Source organism: Trachinotus anak, unplaced genomic scaffold (assembly GCF_046630095.1).
Source record: "Trachinotus anak isolate AG129_WGS33_773 ecotype Australia unplaced genomic scaffold, CSIRO_AGI_Tana_v1 ptg000015l, whole genome shotgun sequence".
Taxonomy (NCBI): Eukaryota; Metazoa; Chordata; class Actinopteri; order Carangiformes; family Carangidae; genus Trachinotus; species Trachinotus anak.
Window position 1 is genome coordinate 9026665 of NW_027273866.1, and position 18358 is coordinate 9045022.

The 18358-nt window shown below is 40.5% G+C and overlaps 1 protein-coding gene across 3 annotated transcripts; it reads right to left on the reverse strand.

Annotated features, from left to right (window-relative positions):
- Positions 1–603: 603 nt before the first annotated feature.
- LOC139633196 (interleukin-31 receptor subunit alpha-like) lies at positions 604–18332 on the reverse strand. 3 transcript variants are annotated; one of them, XM_071498718.1, is made up of 15 exons: positions 18200–18332; positions 16270–16390; positions 14200–14359; positions 11680–11861; positions 11431–11594; positions 10873–11038; positions 9696–9778; positions 9110–9341; positions 7485–7673; positions 7224–7328; positions 4574–4720; positions 4071–4202; positions 3864–3960; positions 3649–3730; positions 604–2504 (listed from the first exon to the last, which is right to left on the reverse strand). In XM_071498718.1, exons 2-15 carry the CDS (start codon positions 16325–16327, stop codon positions 1773–1775), a joined length of 2529 nt encoding a protein of 842 aa, XP_071354819.1. In that variant the 5' UTR covers positions 16328–16390; positions 18200–18332; the 3' UTR covers positions 604–1772. The 3 variants fall into 3 exon arrangements, with proteins under 3 accessions (XP_071354819.1, XP_071354820.1, XP_071354821.1); XM_071498719.1 differs by lacking the exon at positions 18200–18332 and having other exon boundaries at positions 16202–16313; XM_071498720.1 differs by lacking the exons at positions 9110–9341; positions 9696–9778.
- Between the last annotated feature and the right edge of the window lie 26 nt (positions 18333–18358).

An 18358-nucleotide genomic window follows, 5' to 3' on the forward strand; every position in this document is an offset into this window, starting at 1 on the left:
CTTTATCTGTGTTTTTTGTCTTTTCTTGGCCGATATTAGCTTCCATAATATGGACAGAATTATGGCTCTCTGTCCATAAGGCATAATCAACACTGTGAGTACCCTTCAAATACTTCCCTCAGTTCCTGTTAATTAAACTCTTTATTTGAACTCTTTAATGTTTCTTTCCTCCACCACTAGCTCGCACATACTGCATATTTGTTATGGAGATGGGTTGTGCCAAAATAGCCTTCATCAAAACAGGTTTGACATCTAATAATTTTGACTTAAGGTAAATATTTTAATTTTTATAATTTCTTTTTTATGGGTGTCAGAAATGAGCTTCCCTAGGTCTTTTTTCACACATTTTGACATGTCACAGTGGAAAAGACACAGGTGTAAATATTAAAATGGATGATGGCTGAATTCCATGCAGCTGCCTCAGGTTCAGGCGCCTGATACTGTACTTTCAAACCGTCATCATGGCTCAGTTGGACACTTGAACAGAACTGAGACATTGCTAATGTTATTAATAACACTTTACTTTCTCTGTTATGACAAGTCAAAATGCCCTCCTGTGAAAAGCTTTTACAAACACACTGAGAAATTAGTCCAGACATTAAATCATTGCTCATATATTTTAATGCTCAGATATATACATAATGTAAACTGAAAAGCGCTTCAGTTCTGAAGTAATCGCAGTTAAAAGCACTGCTACAAAGGCGGCTCATTGTCAGACTGAATTTCAGTTAGCAGCATTTTAGCTATAAAAGAAGCCTGAATCTGAGGTATGTGAGTTCTCAAAGGAACATGAGCGAACTAACAGACCTCTGAAAGGCTAGAAAGTCCCCGTCCAAACTGCAAATACGTAACGGAAAAAATATGTACCATGTCGAGGGCAAGATTCATAATAAACTACATCCGTGAAGAGAGGCAGCTGCCATGACCAAAAGGTAAATAACGGTTATAGTGTATACATGAAGATGAGAAATGCTGTTAACCGAGATGCAGTCTAGTCAGTCTTTGTTTGCAGTGTTGATTTAGTAACATCAAAGTTAAAGTCCTCTTTTCATAAAAGGTTTTTTTTCTTTTCGACCAAGCTTTTATCTGTACAATAGCACATTCATAAATAAAGGTGCCCTGAATAAAGACAAATAAAACAGGCATCGCAAACATCTGTGTGTGCAGTATGTACAGAAGAAAATGTTGTGGCCTGCGTTTCGTGGTATTTACATTCCTCAGCATTCAAGTCTATGGCTCAACCATAGACTACATATCATTCATTATGAAACCTTCATAATGAATCAAACACATAGACTACAAAAATATAACAGCTCAATCACATATTATACAGTGTCTATAAATAGTCATCCTTCCCTGGTCTTTTTCATTTTGTCAAATTGAAACAAAGCAGATGTTATTTAAAGAATAGTTTCACACTTTGAGACATACACTTATTTTTGGCTTTCTTGCTGAGAAAAGGAAGGTTGATACCACTCTCATGTCTGCATTGTGAATATTTGGCTTCAACCAGCTTATCATAACGACTCAAAACAGCATGCCTATAGTGTAGGTGTAAACCAAAAAAGCAAATAAGTGTATTTCCTAAAATAGCAAACTATTCCTTTAATAAAAATATAAAACGGTTATGTTTCTGATGAACAATCCACTGTGATTCAGAACTGTGAAAAACATTATGAAAGTTTTCACGAGTCAAAGGGGGTGTGCGTATTTATTTTAAAGAAAAATCAATCAATTAATCAATCAATCATTCAACAATCCCTGACATGAAACTAAACAGCAGGGGAGATGTAAGGGTCACACTCCACAGGACAGTAGGAGAAATCTACAAAAATAGGAGGAAGAAAAGACATAAAACTGTCAGATGGAGCATTGGGGTGAGTGAAGGTGTCGGGCTGGGGCGACAGGACTGAGTTAAAGTTGCTTTGAAGAGAAAGGTGTTTGGGTGAACAGACGTCAGCAAGGTGAGGAGGTAAGACAGAGGATGGAGAGATACTGCTGAAGTCAGAGAGGGAAACAAGGCTTTGATGTTGTTTCAGAAGAAGATGAAAGGTTTTCTGTTCATCTGTTGGAGAAAGAGGTGAATCCAATGCTGTGGCACTGCTGCCCTCTTGTGGTGCTCCTGCCCTCCTGCCCGCACTGTCTCCGCCTGGCTGCCCGATATCAGTGCTGTGCTGGCGATAAGTAGTGAACGGGATTGGTGACGGAGGATTTTTGAGAGTCTGAGAGAGGACGACGTTGGAGTAGATGGAGGAGCAGGAGGAGAGATCAGGGTCAGAGGTTGTCTTGGCTCCGACTGGGCTCCTGATGAACTTCTTCTCTGAAATTCTGGTGCTTTGAGGTGTCTGTCTCTCCACTGGGAGCGGACAGAACTGATAAGAGGAATATGTTTGAAGATCACAGGCCTGATCCAGGTCGGAGTTCTGCAGCTCACTTTCACCAAGCAAAATAACTTCAGGGTGTCTAATTTGGGGCTGCTCTAGTACTGAAGTCCATTCCATATGCTGAGGAGACAAAAACAAAAGCCATCATTCACTTTAGTGTTTGAGAATGTTTTTAAATGGTTAATTTCTTCAGTTTCTTCATAAACAAAACATTACGTCTTGAAGTATTGAAAAGGACATTTTAGCCGTTTCGGAGAAGTTTTGGATACGTTTGGCACAAAAAATGAGACCTTGGTACACTGCTTAGTAGTTGCTCTGTAAAACTTAAGTACTTTTACTTGTGAATCTGAAAACGAGTACATTTGTGGAACCAGGAAATGTGAAACTGAAAGTGTATGATTGATATTTTTTTAGGTTCTCTGTAATACAAAAACAACAACAACAACAAAAATGTTTAGTTATGTATTCAGTGACCTATATTTTCATGGAGATTAATAAATGCTCATGAAATTAATGGTACAAGCGTCTTCTTCAATTACAGTATTTACCCATGGTTCTGTGCTGTTTACATTGGAAGTGATTCAGCGTTAAATAGAGGCAGGTACACTTGGTATAAATATGTTGCAAACTGTTGCTGCTGTGGGGTAACTCATGCTTGTTGCTGCCATCTAGTGGTTAAAATGTTAATTTTATTAAACATGTGGCTGTAACCGACAAATCAGACCAAAAATGAATTTAGGCAACTAAAGTAAATGTACATGTTGTCAACATGCTGGGATAAGATCCCTCCCTATATATTTTCATTATGGCTGACAAAAGAATTGTGTTTTTATAACTAGTGTAGCTTTTATTTTACAGATTGTTTAGTTGTTTCGATGATAAGTGTCACAGTTATGGTTAGTGTCAATGTTTTTGGTATTGTCAACAAATTCCAAAAGACCAAAACCAATAATTCATTAGTGTGTTGCTCAGTATTTTAAGACTTTGTCACACAGCCACAAGGCTGCTGGTTCCTACCTAAGAAATCTTTTAAAAAGATTTAAAAATACTGATTCAAAATACTGTGCCCTTCATAAAGAATATATATTAGGCTTTGGATACACCAGCAATACTTAGTCAGTAGGATCAATTCATTGCTGGTTTTCTTGGGTTTGTTGATGATAAAAAATGGAATATTTCCAGATTTTAAGACCAGGCTCCTTAAAGTTTAATGCGATGTAAGGATTCAGGGACAGATGGGCTGACGGGAAAGGTCTCACGTTACCTCCAAGGTGGTGACTGGGGTCCAGTGGGCCAGACTGCTGTTGGACGGATCAGGAACGAATTGACACAGCTTCTGTTTCACCCTGCAAAGTTATTTGTGCGGACAAACAGTGCAGACTGAGAACAAATATATTTCATTAAATGATCGGCTCATCCCAAACAGAAGTGGGACACTGAGCTCTGAGGACAAAAGGTATGTGTTGTGAGAGATCTTACATCTTACTCTGTGCCAGGCAGGCCATCAGTACCAGCGCCAGAAAAGTCAGCATGACCGGAAGGATGGCGTACATCACCATCAAGATTTCCTCAGAACCTTCACACACACACACACACACACACACACACACACAAAGTGAAGTTAAAGATACAGCAAAATGTAATGGTTTGTGTTGAGGATATGACGCTTGTGTGTCACTTCTTCACCTATGTGCACATTAATGTTGGGCCCAGCTGCTCCAGTGCCAGCATCAGTGTTGGCCCGAATGAAGATGTCGTAGTTACCAGGCGACAGGTTCCCCAGGGAGTAATGGTGCACATGGCCAGACACAAACTTGCCTGAATAAACAAGAACAGGTACATTATCAGAATTAGTATTTGATGGACTAAATGTGACAAAGAAATTGGATCAAAACATAACAATAAACAAAGGAAAAAAACAAAAACAAAATTCCTTTTTATATCTTTTGCACCCTGAAATTGCTAGTGAAATTTAAATTCTGTTGTGCACTGAAATATATTTAATGTAACCAAAACACTATGCCTAGGGACAGGAAGCAAACTACAGACTTAGTGACATAATCAGTGGAATCAATCATACATCACCTTCTCTTCACTTATCCTACTTCCTATCCTACTTATGCTTTAAAGCCTATTTGGCTGTGTGTGTCTGTGTGTGTGTGCTGCTCATATGTGTGCGTGTCACTCACTCCTGGCCGTTTGGTTTGCAGCCGCGTAGTGGAGTGTGTAGTTGCGGATGAAACCATGACGCTGCTCCACAGGCACAGGACTCCACCTGAGCTCCACTCGCCCGCTGGAGATCTTCTGCACCTCCACATTAGGACCAGCTGAGGGCACTGCACAGGCAGAGAGAAGATCAGGAACAGTGATGATGATGAAAGATGATGATGGTGAGTCACAGAAAAACAAGGCACGATATATATCTATATTTAACCGCAACTGATCTGATAAAGTAGTGTTTGCTTTGGCATGCTGAAGCACGCTGTCTCGTCTGATAAATGAAGACAGAGACAATCTTCGGATGGCATTTATCAAGTGAATTCCTCTTTTACAATTAGACATAATTATTATTGTTTTCTCACAAACAAGCCACCCTGGGCTCTGTTCAGGCTAACATGCTGTTGTCAGGCTAAAATAATCCTGTTAAGTCTAATTTGGTTCAGTTCGAGGGCTGATTTATTAATCCTGGATGACAGTGTCCTTCGCTCACATTTTAAATGAAGGAAAAATGAGTACAGAGTGGAAGCTGTGATCAGCACTCATATGATTGGATAAGTGCTTTCCACACTTTGATATCACGACTGATGTTGATGTATAAATGGTGACGCTCTCCCTGATGGACAAGCAAGAGGTTTCTAAGTGATAATCATGAGCTTGCGATGAAAATGAAACCTTACTAAAATCTCTTCAAAGGCAGCTTTAAATGAATCATACAGGAATCATTTTAGAAGTTATAGCATTAAAACAAGTGCAGGTAATTAAACTGTGATAATTACACCAGCCGTTCCTAATGATATCTCATCTAAAATCATAATAACATCCACACCTCTGTATCTGGAAACAAGTTTACGTACTATGCACTTTTGCAGGTTTGGGCTGAAGGGCTTGTTGCTATGACAACAGTTCCAGGTGACTTTTTAACCAGTTCTGAAGATACAAAATAAAAAATCCAGACCCGTCACATCATCAACAGTCTACTCCGGATCACTGCATGTCATCAGCACGTAGATGTTACAATTAGACAAACAAAAGTCAGCCACACTTGGCAGCCTCCTCTCTCAGGAGGAGACTCAACCTCACCAGGTGGTGACGAGGTGATCATGAGCTGATGAAGATATTGGCTTTTACACCGGACTAACATCCTCCAACTGATTGCGCCACGTATAATTGACTTCTATTTATCATGTAAATAATATATAAAAAATCCTCCGATGGTTCCCTCCACACAAGCGAACATTTTCCCTCTCTAGAAAGAAGAACTGCAAGGACACGAGTTATAGCAGAAATATAAGAGAGTTAATACTACTTTACAATTGCATCCTTCCCTTTTCCCTTTTTTATGTCACATGTATGGTAAAAAAATGTTATGAACATTGATATGAACAATAATATTTTTGTCGTTGTTGAATTGTCAAAAATTTTCTTTTAATTTTAGATGTTGTGATGTTTTATCTTCTTCTCTTTGTCAACCAAGTACGTGGTCAGCGTCGGGCACAGGACGTCACATCTCCTCCAGTAAACGATATATGCAAAATTCCACACACAAGGCTGTTTGTTCCCGTCCGTGTCCAGTGTAAGGCCGACTCCAAAATGTGTTTCACGGTGGTTTACATGTCGACCAGCAACAGCGAACGCGATAGCTGTTTGCTTGTTCTGTATCCTCTGCGTGCCATGCTCAAATCTTTGATACAGAAGCTGATCACTTGCATCTCCACACAAGTAAAACACATTGATTAAATCACACTATCACTGATACACAGGTTAAATATAAACCAGTGTGTTACTATCGCTGTTGATAAACACATCTGGTCGATGGTTTTTCAATGTAACAGGATGGAGGATGGTTTTAGTTACATTCAGCAACTTGTCTGCGGTGCATGGTCTTTATTGCTCCACCCTAACCCTAACGCACTGTTTGTCTTTTACTCTTTAAACAGAAATAAATGACATTAGACAATCTTTATGAAACAAACTGACTTTGTGCTGATAACCTACAAACAGCCTTTCTGTATAAGCAGCCAAGCAGACTTCCTATATTAATTTGCTGATATAGCTTTTTAAGTTTAAGTTCTCAATAACCTCTTACGTCACATCTCGTTGGTTGTACATCTCATCACATATATACAGTTTATTTCACAATGTATGACCCTTGTTCCCAACAAATCCCATAAAAAGACCAAAACTATAGCCTGTGTAACCAAAACCATATTTCATTGAGCCATAGTCCTCCATTGTTGCTCCTTCATTACTATGGACATGGGCACTGTAGTTTATTTTGACTGACCCCAATAAATGCACTATTAACTTTTATTTGAGTAACATTTGATAATAACTACAGTGCCCATCTGTTTTAGGAAATTACAGATCTTCTTTTTTTCAGACCAGTTTTTTTCTAGATTTTATCCTCGGCAGGAACAAATGCACTTGGGGCTGAGGGCTACTGATAAGGTAGGGAAGGCAGAAAGCATGAAGAGATGGACTAACATGATGTTCGTTGACAATAAGAAAAATATAGGTCGAGAAGCACACATGCTTCACACAGCAATCACACTCCCAGTTGTTCTCAAACAAACATCGGGCTGCTTTTAGAGCTTGGTATGAGACAAACAGATCACGTACCTCCTTGCCGTGTATAAATGTAAAGCGTCCCATTCTTCCCTGCCCCTCGCTCACCATACAGCGCTTTGACGGAAACAGCGTAACACTCCATCGGCTTTACTCCCTCTAAATGACACAAAGATAAAAGGCATTTATCAGTGACTGTTCACGTAAGTTTATCAACTGCACTTGATTCATGGCAAATGACAAAAAAAAAACAAAAAAACACATTCTCTGTTGCAAAAAGAGCGTCATGATTTACGCATTAAGCTGTTGTATTACCTGTGATAATGAGCGTTGTTAAGGAACTATTCAACCTCTCCCAGTGTAGGATGCTGCTGCTTTTCTCTCTGACAGCAAACCACTCCACGACGAAGCCACTCACTGATCGATCGACTGGAGCAGTCCAGCTAACGTCTAAGGTGTTGTCGTCCAGTGGACTTGCAGTGATTTGGCTCGGGGGGGGCGGCTCTGAATAGAAACAAGGGAGAAGGTAACGGAGACAAGTACTTTTGTAAGCAAACATTCTGAGCAGTAAAAACAAATGGTTGATTTGAGAAGTCTAATATTCTGATCTCTGTATTTGGCAAGGCAAGGCAGATGTATTTGTATAGCACATTATCATATGCACAGGTCATTCAATGTGCTTAACAGAAAATGAAGGAAGCAAATAGAAAATAAAAATAGGTAGAAAGCATAACAAGAAAACAGTATAATAACAGGTGACAAACCAGTTTCTACTTTGCAAGAGTCATCCAACAGGATCTAAAGGCAAAAGTGGCCAGACTTGAAACTGAATATGCACACTTTCCTGTCATGGATTTACTGGATGGTTGTGAATTTTAAATATAGCTGTACTGTTGAAATTATTAGTTGGCATTTGTCTGTGCTTTTTTTGGCACACCCTCTTTGAAGCAACATCCAGCTCTGCTGTGCTGCATGAATAGGCGTGACTGTGGATAGCAGCAGCAGCCGACTGGTAGGACTGGAAGTCACGGCGGCGACAACACACACTGCTCGCTGTCTGATTCAGTTTCTCCTTTAAGCCATTCGCATTGTTACACATTATTGTGCACACAAAAAAAGGGACAGGTATGTGTGTGGAGGAAGATGAAAGAGACCTTGAAGGAACCTGCCTTTGCACACATGGCCAATTACTGCACACAGCAGGCATGACCTCCAGGCGCATGGTTCAAAATTGTTTTACTTAGTCTCTTAATTATTTGTGGGAACATTTTGGGTGAAACATGCAATAAACCAATCAGAGTGCCATCTTCCATTCCCTTTAAAAGCCAGGCGCAGCTGCACCTTCATGAATGGGAAACACTGTGGTGGATTTACCAGGTAATGAGAATGAACGCTTCTCTGCAGATCCTCATTCCAAGAGACTTCCGTGACTCATGGCAATGTTACACAACATGCAATATGCCACATCCTCCGACCTCCTGAGGGCTGTAATGTAATGTTCCTCCTGTTTTATCCAAACATCTGAAACTCATTGTCAGCAAACTCTGCTTGTGTGTAAAAGGCAGAGTGTACGTGCATTGTAGACCCGCCTACATAAGCGAATATTACTCTCTTGATAATGCCCCCTTAAAATAACGGTGAAATCCTGCACCATTGACTGTTGGTCAATTGCTTTCCAACTGTGCTTTGCAACTGTGTTGGTGTGAAACTAGCAAAGACACTTGTGTTTTACTTTGTGCCAGGTGTAAGACATGGCCCACAGTGTCTCCGTAAGGTGAACAACACGTTTGTCGCCAATTTGTGGTGAAAAGCTGTTTAATCTGAACAAAGTAACACACATTTTGATAAACTTCAGTTGTTGAATTTCTAAGACTTGATAAGAGTCTCAGGTGACTGCACCTTGATGTCATGAGGCATGAGGAGGATGAGTCGGGCCCTACCTGTCTCAGAGGCTCCAAGGAGCCATATCTGGGATTCTGGAGAGGTCCCTGCAGAGTTGGAGGCTGTCAGAGAGCAGGAGCAGTGCTCAGCGGGGAGGAGCAGGGTACAGGACATATTTGTGTGGTGCAAATCTCTGCAGCTCCCATGATCCTTCAGAATTTGAGCGCTGTCCTTCTGACAAGTCACATTATAGAACAGAACTCTGCCATTGGCTAGAGAGTGAGGCAAAGGCTGACCAGTGTAAACCATGAGAAACCATGAGAGAAAAGAGGAGACAGGAAGTAAAAGTGAGTTTCTGTGAGATGAGACGTTTTAATCAGACTGCTCTGTTATATAAACAGCTTGCGTGACATTTATTTCTCTCGTTCGCCAGCTACCTAAGCTTCGCTCTCAACTCCAACCAGACTGTTGTGCAATAAATGAGTAATTTCAGGGAGACATAAAAACAAATTAGGGACAGTTCATGAGTAGACGCTGATTAAAAACTAATCAGATCCTAAAGTTATTAAAATGTAAAACTGCAAAGCTCAAAGTGATAGTCAGGAAATATTACGTGAACACATTCACGAACAATTCAACACACACCTTCCAAAGAAGTGAGATGAGCCTCCACCCGTTCTTGTCTGTTTGTTTCACTTGTCTCCAGAACGCTGGCGCTGCAGATGGAGCTGGCAGACAGAGGAGACAGGACAAATAAAAAAAAAACAACATCTAAAGGTGATACAGCACAAAGAGAAAGGTGTGGTGTTCACAGTTTCTGCCACATGCTGTAGGTTGTGGGTTCATAATCCGAATCTCTTTCCCTTTTGCGTCACTAGTTGTTGATGAGTGACGAACAACACAGGAGGAGACCAGAGAAACCACCATGCCATTTAGTGACTCATGTCACCAGAGGATAGTAATAAGCCGGGCGGGGGCGGTGCCTGTGAACTGGCGACTCTTAACTCTTGCAAGGATCCTGGGGGGATGATGGGAGTTCGCCCATATAGTCTACATGTGTGTTAACGGCTGGCAGACATATCACTGTGTTCGCCTGGGTTTCTTGTTGGGGATACTTCAGTAATATCGATGTTGAGAAGCAGAGAGGCTTTCCTACTCTGAGCTCTGGACAGGGCTCTAGAACAGAGCTTCTTTCCCATTAAAAGCGACAGTTGAGGTGGTTTGGGCGTTTGATCGGGACGTCTACTGGACGCCGCTCCTTGGAGGCCACGTCCAACTGGGAAGAGACCCCTGAGTGGACCAACGAGGGATTATACCTTGGGACCTTCCCCCCGAGGAGGACGTAGCTGGACAGAAGAATGTCTTACCTACTTTTCTTAACCTACTGCTATCGCAACCTGGACCCAGATCCATGGCAGTACATGGACGGATGGAGAAAGATCATTGGTTCTGCTGCATTTCACGCTTTCTCTCCTCCACAGAAGGATTCTGTGTCTTGCTCAAGGACACCTCAGTTGGGCTGCTTTCTAACAGATGCTATGCACCCATCTGCACATATAGGCAAACACGCACAGTGGTTTGTTCGGAGATGTTTGCATGGGTGTTTCTTTTAAACCCGTATGAATTTTTGAGTATGACGTCTTTTCTTGTCTGTTTTGAACCTACTAGACTTACCTTTCTTTAAAAAAGCATATTTCTAACCTATGGTGGCTTAAATCTAAGTCATCACTATGATCACTGCTATGAATCAGCGCTGGTTTCATTATTAATTAGGACTAAAGTGATCGAGATCTTCAACAAACATAACTCTGTGTCCTCTCACCGTCCTCGGCTGTCCTTCCCTGGAGTGCGTTGCTCCACGGGCTCCAGGGACTCTGTGGGCCCTTGTAGCGGTGACGGAGCCTGACAGTGTATGATGTGTCGGGGCTGAAGAGACAATCCGAGAAGCTGTAGTTTTGTACTGTTACATTTCTGACATGGAAATCGAGCTGCATGGGGCAGAGAAATAGAAGGAAGTAAGGTGAGAATTATCTTGCGCAGAAACAACATGTTTTCAAATAATCCAGTCCTCTATATTGTACTAAGTGGAACATTTTTATATCAAGAAATCTTTACAGCGGTTTGTTATCACACTGCAAGGATGCCCAGCAGCCTTTTTATATTTGGTGAGACATGTTAGATATGTGTAACTTCACAAAAAGGTGAAAAGGGACCAGACAATTTTAACCTTGGGAATTTTATCCTCACTTGGCAAAAGCGCCACTGCTCTGGGATGTTTTTCATATCTTTAAATGCTACGTCTTGCACCTTTCCTTTGTGAATAAATGTGTTCCTTCATGCAGCTATCATGCGGTTCTGTGCATATTTGGGAGTGGCAGACCTGCCCTTCTTCTGTGACCTCGATTTGGGAATTCAGCACTCCGCCTCTGATTTCAGAGTCTGACACGGGGAAAACAGCCAAGGTGCGGCTCCAGATGACGTTCAGACACTGAGGTTTCCCGACGACTGGGTTCACGCTGCTCAAAGTCGCAGGAGGCAACATCACTTGGAGAGACAGGGAGAGAGGAGCGTTGGAGGAAGTAAGAGACGAAAAACGAGGGTAAGAGTAGGAGACGTGCAACAGTCTCACCTTCGACCCTACCAGACTGACACGGACGATCCGACGATATGTTGCGGCTGTGACCGTGTGCTGTGATGGTGATGCAAAAGATGTACCTCACGGATGATTTGCCGATACTCGCCATGCAGCTGGTGCCAGACGTGGTGCAGGTGAACAGCTTCACAGAGCTGTTTGTCCTTGATTGCTCAGCTCTACACATCCCCACGTACATGAAAACAGAGGAAGACATACCCATAAATACACACACTTATCTGTTAACCTACTCTTCTCTTACCTCTGGGCACAACAGTCAACAGGCACATACAACACACAAACAGATACAAAAGCACAAACCCAAACAGATGCATGCTCTGCCATCCAGATGGATATGCATGTGCATGTTTCAGACATCTGTGCTCATTTGCATGTGGAGTCACAAACACACCCTTGCCCAAAAGCACAGATATCACAAGAGACAAGACTGTGTCAAACAGATCGCGAGTTGGCAACATTGTGACTCTTATCTCTGAAATTCAAAACACCATCAAAGCTTCACACGCATGGGAACATTGGAGGGTGATTACAAAGCCGAGCATTTGCATATAGCAAAAAATAAAAATAATCATTGTCAGACAATGATGCTGGCACATACATGCTTGCAAACATATCTACATGCAAAAATACAACGGTTCGCTTTTGCTGAACTGGAACTTGGACTAATCCAATTTGACGGGATCACACTGCAGATTGTAAAATGGATGCAGCGTGTTGGAATGAAAAGTTGTTAACCTAACTGCATTTCCTCAGGTCACTCTTGAGGTAAAAGAAATTTAATCACGCTAGATTTTGAAAGAAACCATTGTAGGTGCAAGATAGAAAAGTAGTTACATTACATCCATGTCGTGCCTAACCTAAGTGTGAAACAAACTGAACAAGCCATATCAAATATCAAGACAATATCTGTATCCTGCATACTAACCACTCAGCGGAAAATGCTTAATTCAGCATAATAGTTACATTTGATTTTTCAGACAGGCTGCAGACAAGTAAAATGGAAGCTGTCTTTTTTTTGTTGTTGTATTTTACTGCCATAAAAAGACTAAATGAAAACAGTTTGTCATCCTCTGTCTAGTAACTATATCTCGCTGCTGATAACAAGGGATTTGAAACCTGTCAATGAACTGAAACTATAAAGCTCTGCAAAGGGGAGCTGCAGATTCAGGTGATAATTCTCTGAAGTTTCAATACTACTGGTGACACATTCATATTGTTTTCACCTTGCTATTTGATACATTGCTACTACAATAACATAGATTGTAGCTGCTTTAAGGAACTTCTTAAGGAATAGAGCAAAATTGAAGACTTATGCTGACAGGTTTGCATGTATACAGAGTGAACTTTCATCACTGATTTTTCCTTTGTGTGTATACATACACACATATTCTATATTTTTCTGATGAAAAGACCAAAACCAACCAAATTAATTTATATGACTAACAAGTATCAGGCTTTGATTATGCACAAGTATTTTCTGTGTAACCAAGGCCCACTTCTCTTTGAGCTTATTCCTGTGTGCCATGCAGTGCCATTGTTTTCCAAAAACTATTAAAAACACATCAATGCGACACCTCCTCACACTGGGTGCAAGTTCCTTTATTATGAAAAAATATACTGACACTGAACTGAACTCTATGTCAGTCCCCATACTGCTCTAAATGCGCACTTGCACCCCAAATTAATCCATGATTGAAAAATAGCTGCCATCAAATCCATGTTTTACTCTTCTTTAGGTAACATTCGATTGTTTTTGTAAATTAGAATTAGAGAATTTGACAAAATTAGATATTTGAGATGCTTTTAAAGAAATACATCTTTATTGGGAAGAAAAATTGGCTTGAGGCCGAATGCCACAGACAGGGAACTAACTAACTAACACACTGTTGTTGTGGGCTTTTCAAGTGATTCATTGACGATGAAAAATAAGGGATAACACCAGCCTTAATCTTTGAAGAAAAAAGTGAGTGGAGAGACAACAAATGCAAATGCTCCCATACATGGCATATGGGCCCACTGACTGAGTAATGAGTATGAAAATTATGTAAATTATATGCTTTGATCTTATCAGTCACCAGATCCCAGTTGAACATCTATTTGAGATTTTTGACCAAAGTGTATGACGGCGTCTCCGCCTCCAGCAGTAAAACACTCATAACTTTTGAAGAATGGTGATCGCCCCCCCCCCAGTATAGTTTCAGAGACTTGGAGAATCTGACAACAAGACACTCTGTGTTGTTTTTCCCTTTAACTGTCACCATCTGTAAATCTACCTCTCTGTGCGCCTGAATATCCTCTTGAATCACAAACTGCAATAATCAAAAACGTGCCTTTTTAGTCCCATTTTGTGACAGAAAACACCCAAATCACTGCAACAACATTACAAAATATATATTATGTGATAATATAATGAAATATACAAAGTGCTCCAAAAAATACTTGTTGTACGTGTTCATGTGTGGCCTCTATCATAACGCAGGAATGTTTATGTCTCACCCATGCCTCCTCTGAATTTGCAGAGTGTAGTGCGTCGTCGGCATGTCTCCAGCCTCCCAGCGGCAGGTGATGTTGGCCCGATTCTGGAACACACAGTCAATTAACTGCGGAGGTCGGGGGAAGGCCTTGGAGGTCGTACTGGAGGAGGCTGGAGGCAGGACTGAGGATGGAGAGAGGCTGGAGTTAACAGCATGAAGAGGAGTTTTTGGCTAGTTACAGATTGAAGTACATAGTCACTTCAGGTTAGAGAAGAAACAGGTGATTTGAGAGTAGATTTTTTTATATATTTTCTGAAATGCACAAGCAGTTGTTTGAAAACATCAGGGATGCAAGATTTGTGCAGACCATGATTTTAATTGGCAGGGAATGGATTTAATGAAAAAAAAAAAGAGGAACATGTGGGAAATTAGTGGGAAGGAAATAAGTAAGTTTGTTCTGTAAGCTGACTGTGAGAATTTGCATTTTGCCTTTGGCACTTATTAAAACCTTAGAAGAATTATTTGAAACCAAGTTAATCATGTTGGATGCATGCAATTTATCTTCTCAAATATTTATATTTTATTGGTATTTTATTGCAATTGCTATTTGGCCTGAGGTCTAAACCAGGTGGTGCATGTCTTTAGTTTAATCAATGTGATTTTTGATGTGATCACTACATTTCAATGAAACCATTTTACAAAACTGAAGCACTCTTACATTCATGATTTTTGTAAAGGCATACAAACCCCTTATTGTATAAATGACAATAACAGATTTGTGGATGTTTCTCATTTTGCTCTGATGGTCTGAAGAACTTGCTGCTGCTCTGCATGTTTGTCTGTATGTGCACTGTCAGTGTCTTATCGCACAGTGACCTTAAACTTACCACAGAGCAAAATGATTTTACTGAGTGTCAAATGGTGCTATTTGCGCCATTAGGGACTGTATACGCGGCTCATATACTATTAGATTTTCTTGGAGATTAGAAAAAATACAAGTGTGATATGATGTTATGATATTGAAGGAGATGCCCAATTTAACTCCTGGAGTGAGGCAGGTGGATGAGATGCTCAACCAACTTCAAGGTGAAGAAATGGTACGGCCCACTTTAGGGGTGTCTGAAATCATACTGAAAGATTCTTCCAGGCATGAATATGGGAAATAAACTGTAACATTTACAGTTACGGGTAAAAAGGATATATAAATGTCGCGTGATTTTTGCTGTTGAAGTTTGAGAAATAATGTATTAATATAGCCACACAGAGTTTAATTGTCTCTTTAAATCAGCACTAATTAGATCTGCGGGCACTATGGGGACAGAACTCCGAAAAAGCTGAACATCACACATACTTTTGACATACAATATATGGCCTTTTGATACATGTTAGCTAACAGTTGCCTGTTTACACATCCAGCAAACACACAGCAAAATTAGCATTCATTTGGTGAATATAAGTCACTCTTTGAAGATCTCTTTTGTTCAGCATGTATTCCTAGAAAAAATATGTGGTTTTCTAGCTGCTAAAAACTTGCTAACTTTGTCTATCCATCATTTGGTGCTGGATAGGTAGTTCTGAGCTGGTGTATCTGGGTTTTTCTGCTATGACAGAGTTGAGAGAGAGTTGTCAATGAAGAATATAAAGCTGCCTGATAAGAGCTACAGACAGCTGCAGGCTTGGGTGATAATTCTCTGTGGGCGACCCCTTTCACATTATATATAGTCATTTGATCCACTGTTAAAGGATAACGCTGGTGATTTTTCTATATTTTTCTTACTGTCAGCAAATGCCATGAAAACACCAAAGCAGCAGTGAAGGTATCCTACTCACAGGTATTGTCTGTGTACCCCAAAACCTGATTTAGCTTACTTGTCTCTGCCACGGAGTCTTACAGTGACCCGCACTGTTACACTGGGTGACTGGGTTTCTGCATTACAAAAATATGGGCATGGTAGTTTACATGCAAACAGCTTAACAGACTAATCATGGTGATCTTGGTGACATCCCGATCCTCCAGCACTCACACAAATTTCATCACTTCACTTCACCTGACTCTGGTCTGGATTAAGAGTGAGAGGACACTGAACGTTACCCAGGGTGAGTCCAGCCCCCAGCAAGCAGGTCCACACCACAGCTGGGCTCTGCTCCATGAACACCACTCACTCACTTCCTCCCATCACACTACCGGCAGCTCAGCTCGAGGATTCTGCACGCTGAAAAACAGAGCACCATGTGGTATATTCATCTCTGTCAAATGAAAAACAGATTCACAGAGCATGAGTGGAGGATGCTCAAGAATGACTCAGTTCAGCGGTTAGATTTCATCATTTCATTAGAACAGCTTCCAGGCTAGTGAAACAAGTTTCACTACAACATTTTCATCACTTTGAGCCATGCACCCACTGCTTTTCCGCTTGCAACACAGCGATTCGAACCAATATATAAAGTAGCAGCTTGTTCAAGCACAGACAAATGGGGTGTGGTGTTTGTGAGTGTGTAAATGGCTTGATGGACTCTGGTTATTTTGTCAAACTGAAGTTCAGAGCTTCAGGTCTGGCCTAAGGGTAAACCTTACCTACAGTAATCATGATCATGTTGGTGCCACCAATGGATGTTTTTCTAAGTTCACCTGCAAAATCTAAAGTGAAAGCTCTGAATTAAATCCTGTCTTTGTAAAGCTTATCATGTCCCGATTGTGATGACCCTGAGTAAGAGGTGTTGATTCAACTCATTTGCACTGCTGCTGATTGGTTGCTGTTGCCGTTTTATGAGAGTGCGAGGGTGTGTATAAAGAGATGAATGATAATCTATTAAAATACACTTAATATGAAACATGTCTTTACAAGAGCAGTGTTACAAATGGCAATACCCTGTCACCCTGTGCAACTGTAAATCAATTATCAAAACCATTGTCATAATCATTGCCTATTTTACACACTGTCAATAAACTGAACAGTTCAAGCTTCACAAAAACACAATTTCTTGCAGGTGAAATTCCTTAAACAAGAGTGGGATCTGTCAGATAATAATGTTGTGTTATTATTACTAATGCTGCTGTTTGATTAGTTGGTTAGTTGGTTCATTATGATTAGTTGGTTAGTTGGTTCATTATGATTAGTTGGTTAGTTCCTTCATTATGATTTGCTGGTTGTTTGATTTTTTGGATGCTTTATTTCATTTGTTTGGATGTTTTATATTTGACTCATGTGAAGCACTTGTTTTGTTACTTGTATTGAAAAGTGCTATCCAAGTATTATTAATATTATAATGTGGCAGCTAGTTGATGTAATGTTGATTTTAACTATCATATGCATTGTCATTGAAATGCTGGTTATCAAAGTAACTACAGCCATTACATAAATACAGAAAAGTAAGAAGTACAATATTTCCCTCTGAAACATAGTGGAGCAGAAGTATAAAGCATAAAATGAAAATGCATAGTACCTCACATCCGTATGGTACAGTGATTCAGTTAATGTACTTTCCAAAACGAATTTCCAGCAGGGCTATACTGTATTCAATTGCATTACACTGTAAAGGTGCACCTAAGACAGTGTTAACGAAGTACCAGCCAGTTTCACACAGGAAGCTTTAAGCTCTTGTTTTTTTTTTCTGTCCAACAGTTCAAAACAGACATATATTCACTTTGCAATGACATCCTCACATTAAAGAAGCTGGATCCAGGAAATCTCTTGCAGGCTTCCTTAAAAAACAACAACTATGACATAAACTACTAACTGGTGATCAATCGATGTTGTCGATTAATTTTCTATCAATCAACGAATCGATTAATAGACTAGGAAACTCAATATATATTATATAATATACTCAAGACTAAAATATATGCATACAATTCTAATGGTAAAAGGCTGCATTGTTTATTGGCTGCATGAGTTTATTGTTTTATCGTCTTTTCTATAAGAGAAAAGACCAAACATACGATTAGAAATGACAGACATTTCGTGTTTGAGGTTATTAAGAAGACACATATTTAAAGTAGAGGTAATATCTGGTCCACTTACCGGTGTGAGCTTGTAGCGACAACCCGCGTCTCACCGACTTCACCGACGGCGACTGAGCGAGAGCGGCGACCTCTCAGCTTCAGTAAACACGTCGGTCCCGCCCCCCTGTCGCTCAGCGCCCCGGTCCCGATCGAGATCCCCCTGGAGGGTCGTGGAAAA

Bases quoted from the DNA above. Each gene is read 5' to 3' on its own strand.
- LOC139633196 (XM_071498718.1), bottom strand. From the start codon at position 16,327: ATGGAGCAGAGCCCAGCTGTGGTGTGGACCTGCTTGCTGGGGGCTGGA. The intron at 9,342-9,695 runs GTGTGTGTTGAA...TACACTGGTCAG, and splicing joins TCATCTCACTTCTTTGGAAG to CCTTTGCCTCACTCTCTAGC. The intron at 3,731-3,863 runs GTAAGATCTCTC...ATAACTTTGCAG, and splicing joins TGCCTGGCACAGAGTAAGAT to GGTGAAACAGAAGCTGTGTC.